At 36.8% G+C, this 25,156-nt stretch overlaps 2 protein-coding genes and 1 pseudogene across 2 annotated transcripts in view; 1 reads left to right on the top strand and 2 right to left on the bottom strand.

Moving 5' to 3' along the window:
* Positions 1-3,909, top strand: part of PPTC7 (protein phosphatase targeting COQ7) — a 34,699-nt gene extending 30,790 nt beyond the window's left edge. The window contains exon 6 of the mRNA XM_039879424.1: positions 78-3,909. Coding sequence (XP_039735358.1) covers positions 78-136 — 59 coding nt within the window. The 3' untranslated portion in view covers positions 137-3,909. The remainder of the gene's footprint in view (positions 1-77) is intronic.
* Positions 3,910-5,841: 1,932 nt separating this feature from the next.
* Positions 5,842-25,152, bottom strand: RAD9B (RAD9 checkpoint clamp component B). Its single transcript, XM_039879491.1, has 12 exons — positions 24,804-25,152; positions 24,187-24,340; positions 23,094-23,164; positions 22,137-22,286; positions 21,816-21,930; positions 18,279-18,378; positions 14,734-14,840; positions 11,058-11,164; positions 10,907-10,971; positions 10,238-10,360; positions 8,973-9,222; positions 5,842-6,081 (listed from the first exon to the last, which is right to left on the bottom strand). The coding sequence occupies exons 2-12, from the start codon at positions 24,281-24,283 to the stop codon at positions 5,959-5,961; spliced, it is 1,308 nt and encodes a 435-aa protein (XP_039735425.1). The 5' UTR covers positions 24,284-24,340; positions 24,804-25,152; the 3' UTR covers positions 5,842-5,958.
* On the bottom strand, positions 7,611-7,729 carry LOC120616136 (uncharacterized; annotated as a pseudogene).
* Positions 25,153-25,156: the final 4 nt, after the last annotated feature.

Genomic DNA, 25,156 nt, shown 5'->3' with positions numbered 1-25,156 from the left:
TTCTAGTATTATCTAGTCTTACAGTCTTGACTGACTTTTCCTTTTAAGATACATAAAAATTTTCATTTTCATTTTAGGTGGAAAGCCAGATGACATCACCGTCCTTCTTTCAATAGTGGCTGAGTATACAGACTGACTCGCCTAGGTGTCAACTCCTGCCTTTCTTCCATCATCCCAAATTCTTCCCTGCCGGGTGTGCTGATCCTGCTGGCAGGACCACGTTTCTTTGCCACTGATCTCAATGGCTGGTGATGTAAGCCTTTTGCCTGTCTTTTTGAGACCCCGTTGAGATCTTTGTTGAGAACCACTACTGTCGTTCACTAGCTCATATCTGCCAGCAACTCTGAAGAGAATCAAGATTTGAAGATTGGCCTTCACTTCTCATTGTTCTTTTCATGATGGGATGGAGTTTTTCAAAGCCAAAATGGCTATTTTCAAAACTGGTTTAAATATTGAAGAAAATGAGTAATGTTAGTAAACTGAATTCACAATTGCAGTGTGTAAAAGGGATTTTAAAAGTCTCACACAAATTGTATGTTATGGTACATCTACTAGAAACACATTATTCATCAAAAGAAATGTTACACATGTACTATACAGTCTTTGTTATGATTGGATGTGGCTTTATGTTTTCATTATAAACTCCTATTTTTCATAATTCTGCTCTAAAAGATTGCTCTGGATTATGAAATCTTGATCCCAAGAGTTTTTTTTTGGAAAAAAAATTCAGTTTAGTTCTATGGATGCAAATGTTTCATGGTTTTTAAAAGATGTTCAGTTGTGATCCTTTGATCAAAGTTTTGGCAGTTTATTGATTAGTCCAAATCACAGACTGGTGGCCTGGTCTGCAGGAGGGGTGCTGGAGACTCTTCACCCAAATTTTTTAATGGAAATATTACTCAAGTTTATAAAACTCCTCAAAGCCTAAAAATTTAATGTTATGGCTGAAATTTCTCCCAGCTGTCTGATATGACGCCCCTGTGTGGGAACTCTAGGCCCATGGGCCTGATGGGTTGAAAATGGACAGCTGTTACTTTGAATTTTGTTGGCTTTCAGTGGTCACGCTACTCCTAGTCTCTCTGACATTTGATTAGTAGCCTTGCTTTCTGTGCAGCATGCACCAAATTCAGGGAGTCCATGTGGAAAGAGCTCCGTGGGCAGTGGCCAGCAGCACAAGAGTCCATGAAGAAAACTCCTAGTGATGATCTGACATTTGCATTTGCCCTACACAGAAATTTAGGGGTTTCTGAATCAAGCTTAATGTTTACAGTTTCCAAATAGCCATCTTGCAGTGTATATTTTCTTTATAAAACTACCCCACATTCAGTTTTCCCATCATTTTCAAGCTCAAACTTCTTTTTAAGGTTTGTGTAGAAGTCGACTACTGTAAAGATATATATTTTGGGGTCAGTTTTTTTCCTTCATTAACTTGGTGGTAGAAAAATATATATACTTAGCAATCCTTAAATTAAAGCCATGTTTTATATATAAGTCAGGTAACATTGATGTATAGATGAGAATGCAATTAAACCTGATGAGAATCTATTTGAGGAGAATATAGAAAGTCTCTCTCTCTAAAGGAGATAATTACTCCCTGGTTTATTGCATTAAAACTTATGTTTGAGGTTACCTCAACTTGTTTTAAAAGATTTTGTTTTGTGAATTTGTACTGTATATTTGAGTAACTGTTAAGCTTTTGTTTTATTTAAAATTGTTTAACATGTACCATGTACATGTCATTACTATATTTCAATGCATCATGCTTGTAACAGGCATTTCATTTATAATAAGAATGAGTTATTCATTTGTAAGCCGTTCAGTAATTTATCTACTATTCCTAAATTGGCATAAAGTTAGATATCTATTTTGAATCACCTTTAATTACGTCAGAATGCCTTAACTACCCTAACTCGACAAAACAATTCTTTGGTAGAGGAGATGGGGAATGGGGCGGGGTGGGGGGTGGAGGGAGACTGGTTAAATAACGAGAACCCATTGTGCTATGATAAAACACGGACGCATGAGTGGCAAGTGGTGGGGTATTTATTTTGCACAAACTATTTGCAGACTCTTTGTATTTAAAAAGTAAAGAAAGTTGCATCCAGAAGGGTTTTGTTGGAGGGAGTACATTTATACTTGGGCTGATGATGTTAGTTCTTTTATTGGGTTTTTAATTATTTCTGGTCAGAGGTGTGGAGCCTTATGATCTGGATATATTTCGCATTAATTTTCCAATGCCTCGATTTGATTCCTGGTAGAGCAATGACGGTTAAGTCACTGGCTTTGCTCCGCTCTCATTTAACCCATCAAACACAATCTTTGTAAAGCTAGATTAGTGGTTTTACACAACTCATTTAATCAATTTATCTTTTTTTGAGGAATGATTGTTAGAAATCGACAGTGTGTTTGTTCCAGTGACGCTGAAATTAGACAAGAGTTGAGTTTCACAGTGGAACTGACTTTGGACCGGGCCTGTAGATTAGTGACACAAAATATTTTGTTTTCTTTTTTTTCCCCTGTCCTTTTTGTGTTACGCACTTAATATTATGACCGCCAGTGGTCAGTTGGAGTGCTGCTTATCAAGTAACTCTCCTTCCACTCTCAGTGGTCAGAGGCCGTATTGGACCCATACTGGAATTTTCCAGGTCACAGGACTCAAGTCTCTGTGGGGTATGACTGAGACATACCATTTGGTGGGTCTGATTCTGAACCTGATGTGTGTGTATGTTAATTGTATTTTAAATCAAGCAGTATAAAAAAAAACCACACACATTTGCCTCATGTAATGGACTTTTATAACAAAAGAGAATTTGGATTTCTAATTTACAAATGGCAAATTATCCCTCCCTGGATGCACCAAAGACCAGTAAAGTTTATAGCTTTTCCATCTATATTTATAAAGCAATACTGTATTATAAAAATCAATATTTTTATCACATGCTTGAAATTTTTATTTTGTTCTGTTTTAAAATGTGCACTCTAAACATATCAGAACCTTATTTCTTCCTGTGAACTTAAGCTGCCTGCGCACAAAAAAATTTTACTGAACCGATATGCAGTAGAGTCCATAGGCTCCTAAAAACAAAGAAGAAATGAGGGGGGAAAACAAGTTAATTGTCCTGAATTACTGTACTGGCTTGACATGGTTGATGGGTACTAAATCACAAAAGAATCCATTCCAGGTGTGCATGTCTGGGGGTTGGGCTGTGTCTAGATTAGAAACTAGATTTCAAGCTTTGCGTGATAGGAGAGTGTCCTCTCTTATCTGCTGCATGTGTTCTGGACAGAACAATAGCCTTCAGTACCACCTTAGTACCACCAACCTACCACATCGAGTAACAAAGGCAGGAATTGTGGGAAGTTACTGAGTCAGTTTTGAGAATTTTGGAGACTGTCAGCAAGATTGGCTAGAACTGTAAATGTCTGTACTTTTGAGTAAGTTCTTGGTTCCTTATCACCTTATACCAGCTATCTTTGGTAGAAGCTACAGCATCCAGTTTCCCTGGAAACGATCACAATTTTTTGCATCTAACAAATTTTACAATGTCAAAAAAAAAACAAAATCTGCTTATAAAACTGAAAATGTGAAGCAGAAAACATTTGGATTTTATTCATTAAAATATTAAATTCTTTGTAAAATTGAGCTGCTCAACTAAAAATTGACAGTATCCATGTGAAAATTTTAACTGTTAGCTGGTAGTTTGTGGCAAAGATGGCTAAATAATGAAGCATATTTGAATTTGTGTATACTAATGAGCTGCTTTTTTCTGTTGAGACTATCATTATTTGTCTTACTCAAGAGGCAATGACCTGAATTGGATGTCTGAAATATAACTTATGCAGGAATAGTTCTGTAAATACATTTAAATAAACTGTAAAGATATTTAATAAATATAGTATTTATACTAATCTGTGTATTCCTTTTAATTCGAATAGTAACTAAATAAGACACCAGCCCTTGACATAGTTTGTTGGTGTCTGTCCTTATTTCTAAGCCTCTTAGTCTAGCACTGACTCCATACTTTGAAGCTATTATTTTCTGTCTTTGACTCGTTTATCCACCTAGGCCCTTTTTTCACCAGCTAGTTTACTACATCAGTTTAGCTTCCTCGAAAAATCATCAAAATGGACTGACAATTGAATGTAAAATACAGATGGTTTCCTAGCTGAGAAGGCTTTTACATCTTTTAAATCAGAGGTCCCCAACCCTCCCCACCCCCCGACCACCTGGCCGCAGACAGGTAATGGCCTGTGCCCTGTTAGGTAAGCGCAGGAAAGTGAGCGAAACTTCATCTGTATTCGCAGCCGCTCTCCAGTGCTAGTAGCATCACTGCCTCGGCTCCACCTCAGATCATCAGGCATTAGCTTTTTATGGGAGCACTGGTCCCTGGTGCCAAAAAGGATGGGGACTGCTGTTCTAAGTGGTATGGAGTGAAGAACCAAAAAATCTGATATTCAAATTTAGCATTCTGTATCCAAATTCTAAAATCCAAATTAAGTACAATTGGACAGTGTCACTATCCTTTACAGACTGGCGCTGCATCCAGATGCTTACTGGTGGTGATGCCTTCGTGACCTTAACCACCCCATTTGAATGAACCAAAAACGATCCTCCCCAAGGAGACCTATAGTTACACTCATATATAAATGTTCTCTCTGTAGTCATCTGCATTTGTTAGGAATATGTGAAATTCAGTGCTAATCATCAGTGCAAGAATAAGCTACGTAAATCTTTAGCCTACATGTGAAAAGACTTCTTGAAATTATGTGGGCATTCCCAGTTGCCACAAAAAGCTTGGTGAAAGCCCATTTTCATTCACTGAGGAACATTTTGGGATGAACTTGAGTTTTTATTAGATTATTGTGGGTAGATCTGACTCAACTACAAGAGCCAAATTTATTCTGGTTTTAGTTAGAAGTCTGTTCACAGTTCTGAAGTATACTGATCTACTCAGCTACCTCTGTTTATGCATTCCTCACAAAATCTCAAGGATAACTGCTTCTGGTTAACGTTTCCTTGGGATTTGATGGTTTCACAAAGACAATAAGATGTTACAAAAGTCTAGTTTGTCAGGTGATAACTGACTAGAAACAGGTTTGGGGGAGGGAGAGGCATGCATCATAAGATGTTACGTAACTGTTTTTGTGCCAGATTTTTTAGTCTGTGCAGGTAACAAGCTAAATAAAGGGGCAAAGAACAGACATCTTCCACCTCATTCCACTCCAAACCCAGGCTCTCTTGACAGTGGAGATTACTACTATAGGATATAGATAATATATAATTTTTGGCATTACTTCCATTAAATTCTTTTTTTCAGTAAACTGCAGAAAATCACATCTAAAAATCAAGGCTATTAAAGAAAATTTTACAATATATAAAAAGACTCCAAAGTGAGGGAGGTAGCTATGTATTTTACTCTTGACCTTTTTTCCCAGGGGTTAATTTTACTTAAAATCTTAACAAAATATAAAAAGCAATGGACAAAGTCATGGCATTACATGAGAAAAGACCACATAACTTTTTACTATATCTGAAAGGACCAAAACTAATGTTTGCAATCAAATACCAAAGATACCTAACTTTAGTCACAAAACTACCAGCAATATTGATGCACTCCAAATGGCTGCTGAAGAAAATTTAAATACCGTTATAAAACTGGAAAAGAAAATGATAAAAACTCTGAATGTGCACTGAATTAAAGCATTCTAATGAGACTGCCCTGCAAAAAAAACTCTTGTGCCTCCCAAGTAGCATAATGGACTTAAAGCAAATTACATACACTTGACAAGCAGCTATTTCTAGATAAGGCTGTTGTACAAGGTGATTAGAAAAGCAGAAGCCCATCCTCTATTTTGAGGGAAGTCGAAGATAATATCTTTCCAGTGTTTGAGATGTAAGTAAGCGAGTAAACAGGCTGGGGGGCAGGGGCGAGGGGGCAACTCAGCCATCATGAAGTGTTAGAATGTGGAAAAACCGCCATTCATTCCTTCACTGTCACTTGCTATTGCCAGATTGTCAAAAGGGTTATTGATGTGTTCTTGCTGCTCAGAAGAAACTGCTCCAAAGAACATGCAAGAAAACTGGAGGGAAAAAAGTAACTGCACTGTTCATTCAAAGTAAAAGTTCTCATTAACTGCTCTAGGGAGTAGCTCTTCAGAAACGTGGCCAGTGCGGTCTCCCTAACACTGATGGTGATAGTTCACAGAACCCAGAACCTTCATGGCTGGCCCAACACATCCTAAAGCAAAACCTTTCCCTGACTTCAAAGGTACACAGTTTGGGATCAGTAATCTGCTTCTGACTCTCCGGCCTGAGCCACAAAAACACATACCAGAGAGACAGACAGAGAAAAGGGAGACACTGCAGGCAGTTCTGCTTGGTTCTCATCCGTCTTCCCTTCCCCTCCTGCTGCGACAGAAGCTACCCTTCCTGGCTAAAGTCCATCCTTCCCTCCCTATCTGCCTCCACCGGACAGAAATAACAGCATTTTAAAATAATGTCCCTCATCTTTAAAATATCTAAAAAGCCCCATCCCATTCCTTCCTCCAGGTATCACCTTACTTCTGCTGTAGAGTTGTCTACACTTACTGTCTACATTTTCCCATTCTATTCAGTCCCATCTAAAAAGCTCCTGATCCCACCACTTCACAGAAACTTATGGTCACCAAAAATCACCACCCTTAAGCCCATGAAATTTACAGTCACCAAAAATCACCACCCTTAAGCCTATGACCATTTTCAGTCTTCATCCTACTTGATACTGACACTTTACTCTCATCCCTTCCTCATGCCACACTCTCCTGGGTGCTCTTGGACTTTTCAGCTGGCTTGTCTTCTTCTATGCAGCCTTTGAGCCAGGGTTTCTCAGCCTCAGCACTACTGACATTTGGGGCCTGATGATTTTTCGTCGTGGGGTCTTCCTGTGTATTGGAGGATGTTGGGCAGCATCCCTGGCCTCGATGCACTAGAAGCCAGTAGCATCTCCCTTCCCAAAGTGTGACATCCGAAAGTGTCTCCAGACATTGTTCAATGTCCCCTGGTTAAGAACCACTGCTTTAAATGATGATAGTCCTTTCTTCTGTAGCCTCTCCCTAGATTTTGTTTATACCATGGCTGAAATTACCATCTATGTGCCAAGGAGTCTCAGTTAGGGTATGAACTTCAACCATATATCCTGCTCCCCACCTGGTTTCTGCAACTTAACATATCCAATTCATAATCTTGAGTGAGCATTGAACCTGTGTCTCCAACCTAAGTCATCCTTAATACCTGCTTTTCCCTTAAACCCCATAACCAATCCGTCACCAAGTCCTGCTACTTTTACTTCTTCAATTAGCTATCTACTCTGGCCACTGCTCTCCATCTCTAAGGAATTACCATGTCTCAGATGCTACGACTGAGCTTCCATTTTTGGCTCACTGCACCCCATTCATGCAGTTGCTACAAGCTACAGTTATCTTTTAAAAATTCAACTCAGTCCTTTCTGTTAAAACCCTTCAAATATTTTACTTTTATTTTATTTTATTTTATTTTTAGGTGAACCCTTGGTTGACCTCACAGATTGCAAGGACCTTGTCAGCTTACAATCCCTTATTATTTTTATTTTTTAAGCCTATAGCACCTGGTCTTCCTAGGTGGTCTCTCATCCAAGTACTAACCAGGTCCGACCCTGTTGTGCTTCTGAGGTCAGACGGGATCGGGCTTGTTCAGAGTAGCGTGGCCATAGACAGAGCCCTTCAAATATTTTAAATGCCAAGATGCTTTCTATGGCCGTTTACACGGCTTACAGGAAATATGGAAATCTGGCATGACTGCACTCATTGATTGTTCTGGCTTCACCCCGTGCCACTGTTTCTGCCTGGCTGTCCACTGCCTAACCACACTGGCTGGCCCTTAGTCCCTCAAAACCACCGTACTCACAGGGAGGGAGCGCCGCTGTACAGGCCACACATCCACCAACTCCCTGCACTGTCCACTTTTATTGTCCTAAAAAGTCTTTCATATACCATAAGATGGTGACTTTTAGAAATACTATCTGTCCTTTCAAATTTCTAACTCTAAAGAATTCATATTTCCAAATTAATAATAGCAATGCAAAACAGGCTTGAATAAAACATTGAAGTAAGCGTAAAATTGGGGCTATCATTATTTGAGAGACTTCTGTTTCTAATAAATTACATGTATCTTCAATTCAATAGATTTCATAAGGTTTAACACTACAGCATTCTGTGAAGCTTATCCAGCTAGTAAAATGCTGATAATATAATATATACGTTATACACTGGGACTCCACTATGAAAGAATTTGTAATGTTTGTTGGGATAAAATTTACATTGTACTACTTTAAATAAAGGATATTCCAACCGGATTTGGAAAATAAAATTAGAAGAACAGTTATTTTAGAAAACAAATTATATGACCTTAGCATATTATTTATATTCAAAGTATGCCATAAGCAATCATACTTTATTATTTAAAACACATGATCCAAATCTCTACTTGAATATACGTTGCTAGAAATTACTCAATGAACAATTTAACTATTTTTTTATTTTTTAAATTTTAAAACAATTTTCGATAACAATTGACATTCAATATTATATTAGCTTCAGGTGTACAGCATAGTGGTTAGACATTTATATAGCTAGTGATCCCCCTGATAAGTCTAGTATAGTTCCCACCTGGCACCATACATGGTTATTACAATATAACTGACCACATTCCCTCCGCTGTACTTTACATCCCCGTGACTATTTTGTAACTGCCAAGTTGTACTTTTTATCCCTTACAAAGTGATTTTTGTATTGACATTCTATAAATCAGTCTTTTCTCCATCTCAGACTGGCTTCACCTCCCACCTCTTAAAAAGTAAGAAAGTTAATTTTCAGGATATTGGGGGTGGGCTGGGGCAGAGAGATTGCAAAGGGAGACAGATGATAAGAATTCTTGACTGAGTCATGGTCATGTCTCAACATTTCTTTTTACCTTCCTGAGACAGAGTCCCTGGTACTTCCTCTGTGTTGCTGACACTGCTTTCTGGTACTTCAGTAATATCTCTGTTCAAGCTTTTCATTATAGGGCTGCCACAGTTTTCCAACGTACAGATGGTTGTGAGAGTCTCATTAGGATAAAGCCTTTTGGGTGTTGCTTTTCTTGAGATGTACTCCGTGGCCTTCCTATCTTTTTCACCAGCCTTTGAATTTGAACATACCAGATCTGACCTGAGGTATTAATAGGGAAAAGGGAATGAATGGTTTACTTTGAAATGTATATTTTATATAACTAATGAAGCAGTATGGGATGAGAATTATAACACTGATATAGGGAATATATTGAAATAACATGGAACTAATTGTTTTGAAAATTAAGATTTACATATATGATTATTTAGAAATTTCTCTTGACAGATTTGAATTTTTCAGTAAAGCAACCATTGTGCATAAGACAATCTCACGATATGGTAACAGGGCCAAATTAGGAAAAAGTCAAGTAAATTACTATACATTTGTATGATAAAACTTTATACAGTCATTAAGAATCACATTTCCAGGCCATAATCAGTGATACTAGAACATGTTCACAATGTAATACTTCGTGGGGAAAAAACAGGCTACAAAACTATATATGATTTATGACCCTGATCTTATTTTAAAATACAAGCATATGCAAAATGAAAAGTCCGAAAGAAAATACAGTGAGCCAAATGTTAACAGTGCATGTCTCTATGCGGCGGATGATACTGATTTTCTCCTTTGTACTCTTCTGTATTTTCCAAATTTCCCATAGAAACTTTGTTGCTTTTACAGTTGAAGCACCCCTACCACCACCAAAAGAAAGAGACAAAAGGAAAAAAAGGAAGAAAAACAATGGTGGTCCCAATGTCTGGGAAGGAGAATTCTAGGCAGTAAATGTAGACTTTGCTGTGAACTTTAAAACTATATCAGTCCTAAAAAACAACTATTACTAATGGAATTGAGTTTTGGGTAATAACAAAGATAAACCAGACAGTCCTGTTAAATTCTGATCAGAAGAGAAAATGCAAATATCTAGTGCAAGATTGGTGATATTTCTGTTACAGTTAGGTCTTCCTATAGCTCTTCCTGATTCAGTCAAAATTTTTCATCTTCTAATGTTTTACTCCTCAATTGTTTCTTGAACAAACACCAGTGAATTATTTCAGAATAAGATTGTGATGGCTTTTACCCAACCAATGAAGACATTAAAACGTGGCCTTACCTTTTTCGTTTTTGTGAAAGGCACAGTGATTGTGGAGAAGATCCACTACTTGGTTCATCAGCTAATGTGGCCAAAATAAAGTTAGCTTCCAATAACATGTCATCAATACTTAATGCCATAGGTCTAAAAAAGGCAAAGTCAGAGCAAACATCACATCATTTTCTGATGGACATTGAGAAAACATTAGAAAATGACAGCTAATTAAGGGCTAAAAAGAAACAGTAACAGTAGAAGTCCTTTTTGTCTTTTCACAAATTAACACAGTCCTAAGAGCTGAAAGGGCTCTTGAAAATCATCAGATCCAATTCCATAAAACTCATCTATCCTAACCCAGTATCATCTGAAATTTTAGTTCCACAATATCGTATAAAATATTGTTTCACAGACATTTAACTTGTTTAAGCCATGTATAATTTCCTAATTAGACAATTTATTCAGCACCCTGTCAAATTTATAAGTCTTTTCACCCTGCAGAAACATATATCTTTCTCCATCAAGTTACTAATTTAAAAATGCCATTTTATGGCATCTTTCAAATTTTTAGTTCAGTAAGTGTTGCTAATAAGGTTAAAGAATTTGTGAGGTGTGTATTAATTTCAAAGTGATCCAAAGTTTAATTATTAATACCTAACAAAAGAAAAAGAAACAGAAAAGTTTCCAAGGACCTACTTGCCAGGAATATCGAAATGAATGGATATAGGAGCGTGTGTAGCTTCTGAAAATATCAGCACTCCCTACAAGGAAAAGGAAAAAAAGGAAACATGAAATCTTTATTAAAAACTACCAGTGAAAATTTAATTTGATACAAATTTTTGTTTACCTTTAATTCTTTGAAGCAAAACGTTATTTCACTGTCAACTCCAATTTGAAAGAAATCAAACTCATCTGGGCCCACAAACATCTCACTGTATACAGAATTGGTCAAATCTGTTCAATATTATAAAATAATAAAGAATAAAATTAGTTCCACAGATATTTGTTAAATTTGACCAAAAATATAAGTGAAATGATAAGTTAAAAATAGCCACAAATTCTTTGACATTTCTTGATTGAGAGGTGGAGTCTATGTCTCTGCCCCTCCCCTAGAGTCCGGGTGGGCGGGCTATCTGACTGCTTTGACCAATAGGATATGGAGAAGTGACCTGGTGCTGGTTTCTGGGCTCAGGACTTAGGAGACTAAGGGCCTCCACTTCCTCTATCCTCTAGCCACTTCCTCTATCCTGCAATGCCCCCTCTTGGAACTCAGCCACCATGCTGCCTTCATGCCATATGAAGTCCAGGTTAATGAAGTAGCCACATGTGTGCAGGCATCTGGCTGACAGTCTAGCTGAGCTCCCAGCATCAATTATCAGCCACGTCAGTGTGCCGTCTTGGGTATCTTCAGATGATTCCAGACCCTGCCACTAACTGCAACTGCATGAAGAGACCCCAAGTGAGAAGTGCCCAGCTGAGCCCTGTGAACCCACAGAACCACGAGAGATAAGAATAAATTATTTTAAGTCACTATATTGTGGAGTGACTTGTTATGAGCATTTAAATAATCAGAATACCATGAAAACTAGTTTATTCTACAAAAAAAACTACTATTTATGAATATAGTTTACATATAACAATTATATTTTATTTCATCATATCCCATCTTGTTTCAATAAGTATGAACGAAAAAGGGATTAACAGATAATATACATGTAACATACAAAATTGCAAAACAGGGTTTAAAAAGTAAATTTTAAAATCTTTTGAGATATAATTCACATACTATAACATTCACCATTTTAAAGTGTAGAATTCAGTGGTTTTTAGTGTGTTCATAAGGTGATGCAACCACCACCACTAATTTCAGAACATTCTGACCATCTCAGAGAGAAACCTTATACCCATTACCAATCACTCCCCATTCCCCCATCCTCCCAGCCCCTAGAAATGACTAATTTACTTTCTGTCTCCATGGATTTACCAATTCTGGATATTTAAATAAGTGGAATTATAAAATACATAGCCTTTTGTGTCTGGCTTCTTTTACTTAGTATATGTCCTCCAAGATCACCCATGCTATAGCACGTGTCAGTACTTCATTTCTTTTTAGAGCTAAATAACAGTCCACGTATGGATATACCACATGTTGTATAAACAATTACAAGTTGATGACTTGAGTAGTTCCCACTCTGTGGTTATCACTAACAATGCTGCTATGAATGTGTAGACTATGAGGTGGAAGCCACGTTTGTTAAAGACTCTCTTAGCATCTGTGGAGATAATCCTACACATTTTTTCATTAAATCCTGTCGATATAGTGTTTTATGTTACTGGATTTTCTCATTCCGAACCAATACTGCATTTCTGGAATAAATCTCACGTCATGATGTATAATTTCCTTAATGAGGTGTTGAATTTTGTTTCATAGCATTTTATTCAACTTTTAGGTATATTTTTTCAAAACTAAAAATATGGTCATACTGTGCATACCATTTCATAATCTATTTAATAACATATCCTATTTTTTTATGTCAATAAGTACATTTTTCTACTTATTTGTGTGTGTCACTGTATTGTTTTCCACTACAAAATTAGCTTCAATACATATCTTTGATATAAACCCTCTGAGAGAAAGAAGTGTATATAAAAGATTACTTTTGGGGGGAGATGAAGTAAGATTTTATTGTGGTTTTGATTTGCATTTCTTAAACAATTAGCTGTATGAGCACCTTTTTTTCCTCCGGCTTTATTGAAACATAATAGACAATTAGTTGCTAATATTTACATTGTACAATTTAGAGAGGTTTTTTCCGATTATAGTTGGCATACCAGTTTCAGTTATACAGCAGTGATCAGAGATCTGCAAAGCGATCACCCCACTAAATCTAGTACCCCTCTTCCTCCTTACATATTTATTACATTAACCCTCTTCCCCATGCCACACCCTACATGTCCATGTCTATTCTGCAACTAACCATTTGTACCTCTTAATCCATTCAAGATTACTTTTAATAGCTTAATAGCATCACATTTCTTTCAATCAATCAATCTCCTGTTATTAGAGCTGAAGTACAGGAGATATTAAAAGTTCTTGTCTCTGGGTAGTGATACTTCGGGTGACTTTTTTATTAGCGCTTTTTTGTGTTTTTTATTTCCTTCAATGAACATGAATTACGCAAGCATAAAAAAAAAGATAATGGTATATATTTTTTAAAGCACTGAGCAAAACCTTACAAATACATTAATTTCAAATAAGAAGGTTCATATCACTCCTAGGGGACTAGCATAGAGTAAATTCAATAGTAATATTAAACATTTGGGTCCCCAGTCAACCATGACTATAACTACTCATTAGAAAGCTCACGAGGGACAGTGTCTGCTGGTTATTAACAGCTATCTTAATTCAGAGGAGGCATTATGGAATATAAAACAGACCCTTTCACTAGCCAAGCATATATTTTCCAAATCATGCATTCCTAAGGCCCAAAAAAGAATGGTAGCTGAGACCTGAGAGAAGCAATAGCACCGTGGTAATGAGCCTGAGCCCTAGAGCTTAACCATCTGTACTCAGATCATAATCCACCAGTTACTGTTTAACACCAGGCAAATCACTTAGTTTCTCTGTGCTTCATATTCTTCATATGGAAATGGGAATAATATTAGTACCTACATCATAGAGTTGCTATGAAAATCAAATGAAGTCAGAAATGTGAACCATTTGCAGGGAGGTAGACGGAGTGGGGATAGAGAAAAAAAAAAGAAAAAAATTTAAATCATATCTTCAATTAAAAATTTTAATGAATTTTTTTAAAAAAAGAAATGTAAACCATTTGAATCAGAACCCGGCAAACTAACTACTACAAAAGTCATCTGACCCAACTTAAGTCCTGGTTCTATTGTTTTTTTTCACTTTAAAATAATACAGTTCTTCCCTCTGTATTCTTTCTTTACTGCTATCACCAAGTAAATTACCCAGGGTTGAAGGGTCTCAAACAACTTGTGCCAAAGAGACCCAAGTAAATTTCTTGACACCAAAACTCCTGATTTAATCGTGCCTTAGTTTCTCCAGTTCATCTAGATAAACTCTTGGAAGAGCTGACTTAAGAAGTATTCACATTTTCTGTCCTATATGTTTGCCAACTGGAATATCTAATTAGAATTTATTTTTTCTACTTATGTAGTCAAAGATCACCTCAATCGGATTGCTGGCCTCTTAATTTTTCTTTATGCTAAACACAAAGTATAATAAAGGATGAGAAATGGACCTTAAAATCTTAAGTAGAAAAATATTTTTCTTAGTAACCATTTTTCTAATTTTAAAATAACCAGAATTTTAAAGCCGAGTATTTCACTACTGAATGTGTTAAATTTCCTGGATTTCTTAAAAATTTTAATGATCTTTCTATATCTTACCACTTTTTTAGACAAAAATAATTATTATTCCACTAATAGTTACTGCATGGTTAGTAATAAAGCCAGAAAGTAATATTCCATCAAAGCACGACAGAAATAATTCTTACCCATTGATTCCTCATTAGAACTCTTAATACAAACATTCAGTGGAGTAACAGCAAGAGTAACTTCCTCTTGACTCGATGTAAAAAGAACAATGGCCTCAGCAAGCACTCTATAAAAGGTCATGAAAGAATATTACATTATTTGAAAAACAAACAGAAAGAAATAGTTTTCTAATGGGACTCAAACCTTCACTCAGGAAATAAATAGGTTAGTTGGCCTAAATTTAGAAAAATTTACCCAAAAGACCTTATCTCCTTTTTTCTATATGAACTACTATATTTTTAGTATATTTTTAAATTGCAACTTCATTTAAAGGCCAAGAGAATAGTAACATATATTCTTAGTAAAACATGTGAAAGCTTCAAGACGAACCAAACGCTAGAATAAAATGTCTTTAACTTTTTTTATATAACAAATATGTTATTTAGTTATTGGCCTGGGATCATACACCCAAGGGCAAGAGGAGAAAACAGAGCTGCTCTAGTAGAACTGGGATGACCCGGCCGGAGAGCCAGCTGAAGGGCAGAAGTTTACCACCTGCTGCCTATATTCTCTTTTGCTTCGTTGCTTGTCCTGGATTATTTCCTACTATATTCAAGGTTGTCGTGACATCCCAAATACCCTTTTGTCCTGCGCTCCCTTTTTAAAAACAGCTTTATTGAGATATAATTCACATACAATTCAGATTTCGAGTTGCTGGATTTGTATTTCTCTAATGACTAATGATGTCGAGCATCTTCTCTTGCGCTTGTTGGCCATTTGTATATTTTCTATGGCAAAAGTTCTCTTTGAATCATTTGCCTGTTTGTTTGTTTGTTTGTTTTGGTTAGGTTATTTGTCTTTTTATTACTGCATTATAAGTTTTGAGCTACTTTTCAAATTGAGGTGTTGTTAGATAAAAATGAGAATCTTAGAATTTATGTAATGTTGGTGTTATCTTGATGCCAGACATTAGCTCAGCAGTGTTTCTTGATGCCAAAATGTCAGGGACACCTACCAAATCATCTGGGAGCTTTCCCAGTGTTATGGGGAAGTGTTGTATTAGATACCAAATTACCTGATACAAAAAATAATGTGAATGTGCAATTCAAAAAAGGAGAAAATACAAATTGCTAATAAACAGATGAAAAGATACTCAAACTCCTTAGTAATAAAATAAACGCAACAATAAGGAACATCTAATAATAGCATTTTCTACCTATCACATTGGTAAAATTTTAAAAAATCAATCCTGTCCTTTACTTGCAAGAATTCTCCTACAGTTTTGGTGGGAATGTAAATGGTACAAACTTTTCAGGTAGCAATTTGTTAGTGAGTATATATGCAAATTTAAAATCTGTGTAAGCCTTTGAGCTGGCAATTTCATTTCTACAATTGCATTTGTGTTAGGCAGCCTAGAAGATGGCCTCCAATGATCCCTGCCTCCTTGTATTCATGCCCTTAGATGATCCCCTCTACCACCCCGAGTGCGGGCTGGACTAACAGATTCACTTCTCACAAAGAGAAAATGGCAGAGGTGATAAGATGGCAATTCTGAGATTGGGTTATAAAAAGACCATGGCTTCCATCTTGAGAGTTTCCCTGTGTCTGTCGGTCTCTGTGTCTCTGTCTCTGTCTCTGTCTCTGACTACCTGCTGTCATGTTTTAAGGACAATCAGGCAATCTACAGAGAGGCTTGTGAGGAACTGAGGTCTACCAGTAACTACATGAGTGAGCTTGGAAGCCCATCTTCTGAGGCCTCTCAATATTCATGTCAGTGAGCCCGGATGTGGCTCCCCCCAAGTCTCGCCTTCAGATGAGACCGCAGCCCTGGCCTAACTTCAACCTCTCTTCAGTCTCAGAGACCTTGAGCCAGAAGCACTGGGATGTGAATCATCCTTTCGTCCAGCGTGTGCACACTGTGTATACTACCTGTCCATTTGTCACTTAGTAGCCATCTCAGTTATCAGATCGCTGTTACTGCAGCGCCCGTGTTCAAGTAACACTTATTTTATGTAATAATGGTCCCAAAGAGTAAGAGTAGTGATGCTGGCAATTCAGATATGCAAAAAGAAGCTATAAAGTACTTCCTCTAGGTGAAAAGGGGAACATTCTCCTTAACTTAATAAGGAAAGAAAAAATTTGCATGCTGAGGTTGCTAAGACCTACAGTAAGAACAAATCTAGCTGTGAAATTGTAAAGAAGGAAAAGAAATTCATGCTAGTCTATCTGCTGCACCTCAAACTGCAAAAGTTATGGCCACAGCGTGTGCTATGTACTTAGTTAAGACGGAAAAGGCATTAAATTTGTGGGTGGAAGACATGAACAGAAAACACGTTCTGACTTTTGACAGAAAGCTTTTAGCCTATACGAAGACTTAGGGCCTGTACAACTGACCACACTCACATAACTTTCGTTATAGTATCTTGTTATAATTGTTCTATTTTATTATTGTTATTATTGTTAATCTTTTACTGTGCCTAATTTATAAATTAAACTTTATCATAGGTATGTATATATAGGAAAAAACAGTACATATAGGATTTGGTACTATCCGCAGTTTCAGGCATTCATGGAACATAGTCTTGGAACACAGTCCTGTGGATAAAGGACTACTGCAGGGTGGTAAGTAAATTGCCATTCAGTCATACAATGCAAAATCATGCAGCCATTAAAAAGAATAAGAATGATTTAAGTGAACTGACACAGAAACTTAAAAAAGTTGCCAAACAATAATAATAGTGGGACATTGTCTTTGAAAAAAAAAACATGTATTTATCTAGTACGTGATATAAATTTGAGAGGAGGGGAGAAAAAAATGATAACCATAACTATAGGGAGAGGGAGAGTTACAGAGAGACTGGTTACAAATTTAGCAAATATAGCTATAAACAGGATAAGAGCTAGATTTATATACACCAATTGTTAATATATGTTATCCCTGCCAATTGGGACATAGGAAGCAGGTAGAGGAGAAAGATTTATTTTTTAATCTTTGCACTCTTCTATAAATTTTAGATGTATTTCAAGGAGCATGTATTTAAAAACAACAAGGACAAAATATCTTTTGGCTCACAAAGTAATTAATGTTTAATGTTTAACCCTATAGCTTAACTGAAAAATTGAGTACATTCTCACTGACAAATAGCCTTACTCATTCTCTAGAGAAAAAAATGGAAACACTTAAGGATAAAATCAGTTCACATCGAAAACGTTAAAATTTCCTCATGCTGTGTGTTTTAAAGACTCAGACAAAAGGCACCATATAAATGCTAAGTATTATTAGATAATATATTTTTCTCTTCATATCACTATGTAGAAAGCCACTGATGGGATATATTTAGAATTTTCTTGGCCATTAAATTATTATTGCTATCATTAGGCAGTTATTATCTACTATTATCTTCTTCATGGTTTCTTCTTGATCCTATAAGATGATTTCTCCAAATCCAGTATTAGCTTTAAAAAAAAAAAAGTAACTGACATAAAAGCTCCAGGACATTCAGTCTTTACTCTTTCACGATACTATATTCGGTGAAAGAAAAATAAACAACAGAGAACTCCATACCTTGGTTGAATCATTAGTGTATTAGTACACATATTCTTTTCAAAAACAACTTGCAAAGGTTGACTTTCTTGAAAACATACATTATGAGTCCTTTTAACACCTTAAAAAAATAAAGCAACCTATTAATCATTTTAAGTGCAAAATTAACAGATTAAAAAAATCTTCAAGTTTCACAGACAAATTTAAATAATAAAGTAATATTTGCTATCTGGCAGGTGCACGCAGCATAGAGAAGCACTATTCCTTAATGAATGTGTTTATCGCTCCCTAGTGGACACCAAGCAACATGTCAGACTCTCTGACCCACCAGGCAATAAGAGTTCCCACATTCTTTTGAAATACAGATAATTTCTTAAGTGTGTGTAAAATAGTGATTGCCCACTATGGATCAGATATCTATGATTCTCTTTCAGTATCTGTCATCCAGGACTGATATTTCTGAATGGGACTTTTGGAATATAAACCTGAACATCTGGTCTGTGAATTCTTTGCCTCTGAGAAGAGTGTGTAGCAATAATGGCTATAGGCCTATATGCCAGGAGCTAAGGTACATATTTTATACACATTGCCTCTGATCCTCACAATATCCCTGTGGAGCAGGTACTTAATCTCAGAAGAGGAAACTATAGCTCGGTGAGACTAAATGGCTTTTCAAGGCTATGCTGTGTTGACGAATATGGCAGGTTCTCAAATAACATTTCATTCAAAATTATTTCATTATAATGTTGCTGAGATCAAGAAGGAACTTAAAACTTATTTGTATCAATTAGCCTATTGTAAAGTTGGTTTTGTTATACATCACTAAACAACGTTAAGTGGGGACTTACTGTATAGCTAGAATTTGAATCTAAGTTTGAACATAGAGCCCATGTAATAAAATCCGGGGCGGGCTATAACTCTCTACAGCATAACAATGTTGCAGTATGAATCAAAAGGTCTCACTAGAAACAAGATTTCCCAACTTATTTATTTTTTACTAACGTGTTAACAGCTACATTTATGAATTTCATAAATATTTACTGAGCACCTACTATGTACAAGGCTGTATCAGTTAGCTTTTGCTGGATAATAAACCAGTCCAAAAATCTAGTGGCTCAAAATAACAAACATTTGTTATTTCTCACAATTCAGTTGAGTGATTATTCTGGTTTAGGCAGGCTTAGCTGTGGCTGGATTCATCTGAGATGGCCTCTTTCATGTCTGGGGCGTCAGCCGGGACAAGTAGGAAGGCTGGGATGGCTGAGGCCTCTCACCACATGGTCTCTAATCTTCCAGGAGTCTACACTGTGCTGCGCTTGTTCTCATGCCAACTGAAAGGTTCTTAGTTTAATGGTGGAAGCTGACAGACCTCTTGAGGCCTAGGCTTGGAACGCGCACAATATCATTTCTAGAGCATTCTATCGATATCGAAGCAAGTCCAAAGCCAGCTGAGATTTCAACTAGGGAAACAGATTCCGGCTTTAGAAGGGAGGGACTGCAAATAATTTATGAGTATTTTTTCGGTAATCTACCATACAGGGACTATTTTAGGAGCTGTGAACTAGCCAAGAACAAATGGGACAAAAATCTCTATCCTTACAGAGCTTATGGTCTAGTAGGGGAGAGAGACAATAAGAAAACAAGTAAGTGAAACAACGGGCATGTCACATAGTAATAAGCGCCACAGGAAAAAAAGAAAGCAGAAAGGACACTAGGCAGTGCCAGTGGAGATAGGTGGCAATTTTAAATGAGGAGGTCAAGAAAGACCTCATGCAGGAGATGCCTTGGGAGCAGACCTGGAGTAGGTGAAACAGCCATGTAGTATCTGGAGGAAGAGCCTGCTAGGCAGAGGGGGTGGGGCCACAGGGCCTGAGGAGGGGGCACACCTGAGTGTCCAGATCACAGCCACTGTAAGGCCTCTCGCTTTTACTCTGGGTAAAGTGGGGAGCTTTTTGAGAGTTCTGAGGACTGGACTGATATAATCTGACCTATTTTCAAATGATTAGTGTGGCTGCTCTTATAGGGAGACACAAAGCTCAAAAGTTGGCATATCTTACCTATTTAAAAAATATTTTCAAGTTACTTTTGGAGGGATAGGTAATAGGTGCACATGGCATGAAATTCAAAAGACACCAAAGAACAGACAGTGATCTCACTTCATCCTCACAACAATCCTGGAATGTGAGGGTTAAGATTATCCTCATTTTATGGAAAAGAAAGTGAAGGTCTGAGAGCTTATGTACTGACGCAAAGCTAGCAAGTGGAGAAGAATCCATACCCAAATCTGTGATGTCAAGGCTCACTGTGCTTTTAATCATGCTCTTTACATGATTCTGCTATTATATGAACTGAAGGTCAAAGAAGGGGAAAAATAATGTTAAATCAATGATATTTTTCAGAAAAAAAATTAAAGAATATAGTTATGAGCTAAAATAAAAATATTACGATAAACGTAAGGCAAAATTAAGAAACATGAGATAAATGGTAACACTAAGACAACCTTCCAGAAGGCCATTCTACTACAAAAAAAAGATTTGGACCAATATCAAAACTACAAGTTTTTTCAAAGCATACAATTCTACCTGCTAACTTCGAAATAAAACAGCAGCAATCATAATAAATATACTAGAGCTAATACTTAGAGAATGTGTCAGGCAATCTTTTAAACACTTTAGAACTATAACTTCCTACAACTCATTGAATCCTCACAAAAACCAGAGGGCCTGGTACTAACATTATCCCTAATCTACCTCTTGGGAAACTGAGGCACAGAGTTGTAAAATAATTTGCCCAAGGTCTTAGCAAGGAAGAGGCAGAGCAAGATTCCACCCCAGACCTTTGGCCTTGATGTTGTTAATTACCATGCTATACATATTTCAGCATGTAAAAGTCCTACGAGTACAACATTTGAATATCAACCAAGCAAGGCTGGGAGACAGGAAATCTGTTATACAGCTTGGTGTGGCAGAGAGAATGAATGAAGGTTTGGGCTCCTAGTATTGTGCAGCTAGGCTCAACTACAGGTTCTGCGACTTACTAGTTCTGTGACCTTGGGCCAGTTACCACGCTTCTTTCAGCACCAGATATAATACTGTCTGCCTCCTAGAGAACTTTAAATACAGGTAGGCATTATTCTTTTCTGTTCTTACCAAGGCACTCCCACAGAATGTCATCAGCAGCCATTTCATTTTAGAACAACCAAGTGTTTGAATTCGAATGGACATTTTAAGAATTGGTTTGACAACAACAACAAAAAAGAAAACAAAAAAGAATAAGAAACAAAGAAAAAAAAGGAAAAAAAAGAAGAAACTGGTTTGTGTTGCAGGCAAAGCTTGTGCCACTGACAAGTAAAAAATGAAATAATATCAATCATCTCACAGTACTCCTATAGACACAAGTAAGATCATATTTTTCAAGTACTTAGAACTGCTCTACCACAAAACTACACAAATTCGAAGCAATAATGCAATGGAAACTTTTGACATAGTTTGAATATTCTAAACATGAAAAATACTAACAAAAACCACAATACATTAAACTAGTTTGATTTATACCTACCATGTCTGCAGAAGAACCGAAAAACCACTTTGCACTTATCAGATCTGGTGAATATTGTGCACTTTTCTACATTTCTTTCGAGGGAATTCAGACATCTAAAGATGGGCAGAATCGACTGTAACACAAATACATTATAGAACGGCACATACTTAATATGGATGATTAGTTTAAAAAAAACTAACAAGAGTATGTATATTCATAAATGAATAGATTTGTCCTGCACACCATTTAAATCAAGTATTAAGTACAGCATACATGTTAGGTCCTATATACTGAATATTTCTACGTATATAATAGAAAATCAGGGCCATTCATATTTACCTTCATTCCCAATTTGCAATTTAAATTTGATAATGTGTCATTCTCATTCATTTCCACTGAGGCTGACCATTGATAATGTTGGAAAAACACAGGAGAGAAGAGAACACATCCATATGCTGACCGGCATGAATTCACAGATCTTAAAGCAAGCTGGAAAAATAAAATAATAGCTATTTAGGTAAAAAATCAAGTTTCTTTAAATGATTAATTAAAAATTTTCTATTTAGTTTAAAATTACAATTAAATATATTCAAATAAGGCTATAGGATATTAACTGCATTATATGGCTATATTATACATGTGAATTTTAGATAATATGGACTGCTTTATAGTGTGAATTGAATTTGCATACGAATACACCTCTGTGTACATATCTGTACTGAATACATATAGGCATTAAATCTAAAATCTTGCTTGTTGAAATTGTAAAATTATAAATGCCTACAGGGGGCTTAACTTTAATGCACAATGTGGCAGAAGGCAATATAAGAGAGTAAAAAAAGATCGCGGCAAAATGGTGATCTCTTGTCTTGGCTAAGGGGAGAAGCCTTGAGTCAGTGTCAGCCAACTACTCCCACTTGGGAATGCAGGGCCCAAACTGTCAAATCTTCTGAGTTTTCAAGAGAAGCAGGAAATTCAGATTTTTATGTGGACTTTCCAACTTTTAAAGGTTAGAAATTTAGGTCAATTTTTTAAAAAACATTGTGCAGTCCCCACAAAACACTTCTGCAAGCCACATCTAGCCTTTTGACTACCAGTCTGTGACTTCTGGTTTAAATCAACTGGCTTATCTGCATGATTTTTAAATTCACTATGCTCTAAATGTATTCAGATATAAATGAACAGTGAAAGGAGTAATTACAATTCCCGATTTCCTAGTTAACATTCGATCTAGACTGAGATCTTTAAACTTCTTTTGCCTTAATAGATGATCTATTAGTTAACTTTCTTACTTACACCTTTTTCAGATGGATCTAGCCACAGCTCATCACTAATTCGTGATAGAGCATGGATTGCTTTCCCAAACACTACGGAGAAAAAGAAAGGTGCTGCTTACATGCTTTCTCTCAAACAATAAAAACAAATCATACGACTACTTCAGCATTATAAGATGCAAATTCATAAAAAAATGTTTTACAGATTAATGCTACAAATTGCTTTAATACAATATAATACCCTTGTCAAAATGTCAGGCTTATAGTAAAAGCTCAATAAATTCACAGAAAGAGTGTGTGAAATAATAAAATGCAACAAAAATTCTTTCTGTATGTTTGCAGTATTGCATGGAGCTACTGTAGCAAGCCAATTTCCATTCTAATGTATTTTGATACTTGGTTTAAATAAACGTATCCCCCCTTCCCAAAAATGTGTAAAAACAGAGCATGGAGAGGATGGTTTGAAGTTTTTAGTAACTTGACAGGTGGCAAAGTCAAAACAAGTCATTAGAAAGAAAGTATAGGCACTCAAGATGTATCTCTGATGTTTGAGGGTAGTATGAAAGATGCCACATCTTCCCATGGAACACACTTAAATGCTCTTTCAGTAGGAGGGCTGAATGCAATATTGGTCTGATCTGGTATGACACTTTTAATGTTCTTGTGGCTTATAAATAAGTAAAAAATGTGGCAAACAGATATGGACTATTACACTACAATAAAAATGGATGGCCATATCAATCCATGGAAAAGTAGAAAAAAGGAAAAGTAATTCCAGATTATAAAATCTGGATCATACTGCTTAAAAATCAGAAGTGTGTGAGTTGTGGGTGTAGGCCTCAAACTGAGAAAGATACGATGACCAGAAAAATTAAAAAAAGAGGCATTTGTCCCTTTTTACCACTTCACATTCACCACTTTTTCCTGGAGCTGCCTAATGCAGACCTTTCATTAATCCAATGAATATTTATTGAGCACCTTCTACGCTCCAAGTACAACCCAAGGCAATGGGAGTATAGAGATGAACAAGTCAGGTAGGTATAGTTCCTGCTCTCATAGTGCTTACAGTCCAGGAGGAAAAACAAAATTAAAAAATCATACAAATAACTTCTTACCAAGAACTAATATATACACTGCAAAGCAGCACTTTCTAGAACGCTGAGAACACGCAACAGTAGGGGGCTTTTCTCTTCCCTTCCCTTCCCTGTTCATTAATACAGTTTCACAGATGTTTTCAACATAGGGGAAGCCAGCCTCAATGCAAGATACCTTTCAATAATCATTTTCAGGTTACAGTCTGCAGGAAACCATTGGTTTTCTAAATAGACTTTCTATAGTAATTTACATGTCTAAGTACCATTTACAACAAATAATCGTCCCTACAAATTCCCATTGATTATTGACCTCTTCACATGCATTTCCATTTCGTTCCTACAACAAACCCTATTGATGATGAGAAAGACGCCATCTTTCTCATCTTACAGATGAAGAAACCGACCCCGGAAGTGATTCAGTGGCTTGTCGCAGGCCATAAATTTAAAAATGGTGGGATCTAAAATAAAAACCAGGTTTATGTTTTTCCCATGGCACTAAAATACTTTAACTGTCCAAGCTTCCCCCGCCCCCACCAACTCCTCCTAACGCCATATTATCCATATTTGGTGGCCCACGCTCTCAATCTGTCCCGATGGTGCAACTTCATTTTATGGACAGCTATGAAAATAAATATTACATATAAACGGAAGCACACGGGCCTTCATCCGCCCCTCTGAAGCTAAAGGTACCCTGGGTGGGAGGGAGGTTGACTGTGGCCAGACTTTGTGTCCTCCGCCCTTAGGTACAGACGCAAAGGAGAAGAAGTAAGACGACGGTGGGGACCCCCCCACCATGAACCTTAGCCTGTCCCTTTTCTTCACAGTAAGGGAAGAACGGCCAAACCACCTTTAACCTGACTGCCGTTCATCCCGCACTTCAGCATGGCTGCGGGCCTCAACCAGCCGTGGGGACAAGGCGCGCCTAAACTAGCCGGCCCCAGGTGCCCGGATGTTGCCCGCGCCTTTAGAAGCTTCGAGATCTCACTCCTCC

The sequence above is a fragment of the Pteropus medius genome, unplaced genomic scaffold, assembly GCF_902729225.1.
Source record: "Pteropus medius unplaced genomic scaffold, Ma_sr-lr_union100, whole genome shotgun sequence".
NCBI classification, from domain to species: domain Eukaryota; kingdom Metazoa; phylum Chordata; class Mammalia; order Chiroptera; family Pteropodidae; genus Pteropus; species Pteropus medius.
The sequence above is the reverse complement of the archived record's forward strand: the minus strand, read 5'-3'. Positions and strand labels throughout refer to the sequence as shown.

Excerpts from the sequence above, each read along its gene's own strand:
- RAD9B (XM_039879491.1), bottom strand. The coding sequence starts at position 24,283 with ATGAACAGGGAAGGGAAGGGAAGAGAAAAGCCCCCTACTGTTGCGTGT. Across the intron at positions 10,361-10,906 it reads CATTTCGATATTCCTGGCAA|ACCTATGGCATTAAGTATTG; the intron begins GTAGGTCCTTGG and ends TGCCTTTTTTAG. Across the intron at positions 9,223-10,237 it reads CTTTCACAAAAACGAAAAAG|GTCAGATCTGGTATGTTCAA; the intron begins GTAAGGCCACGT and ends TTAATACCTCAG.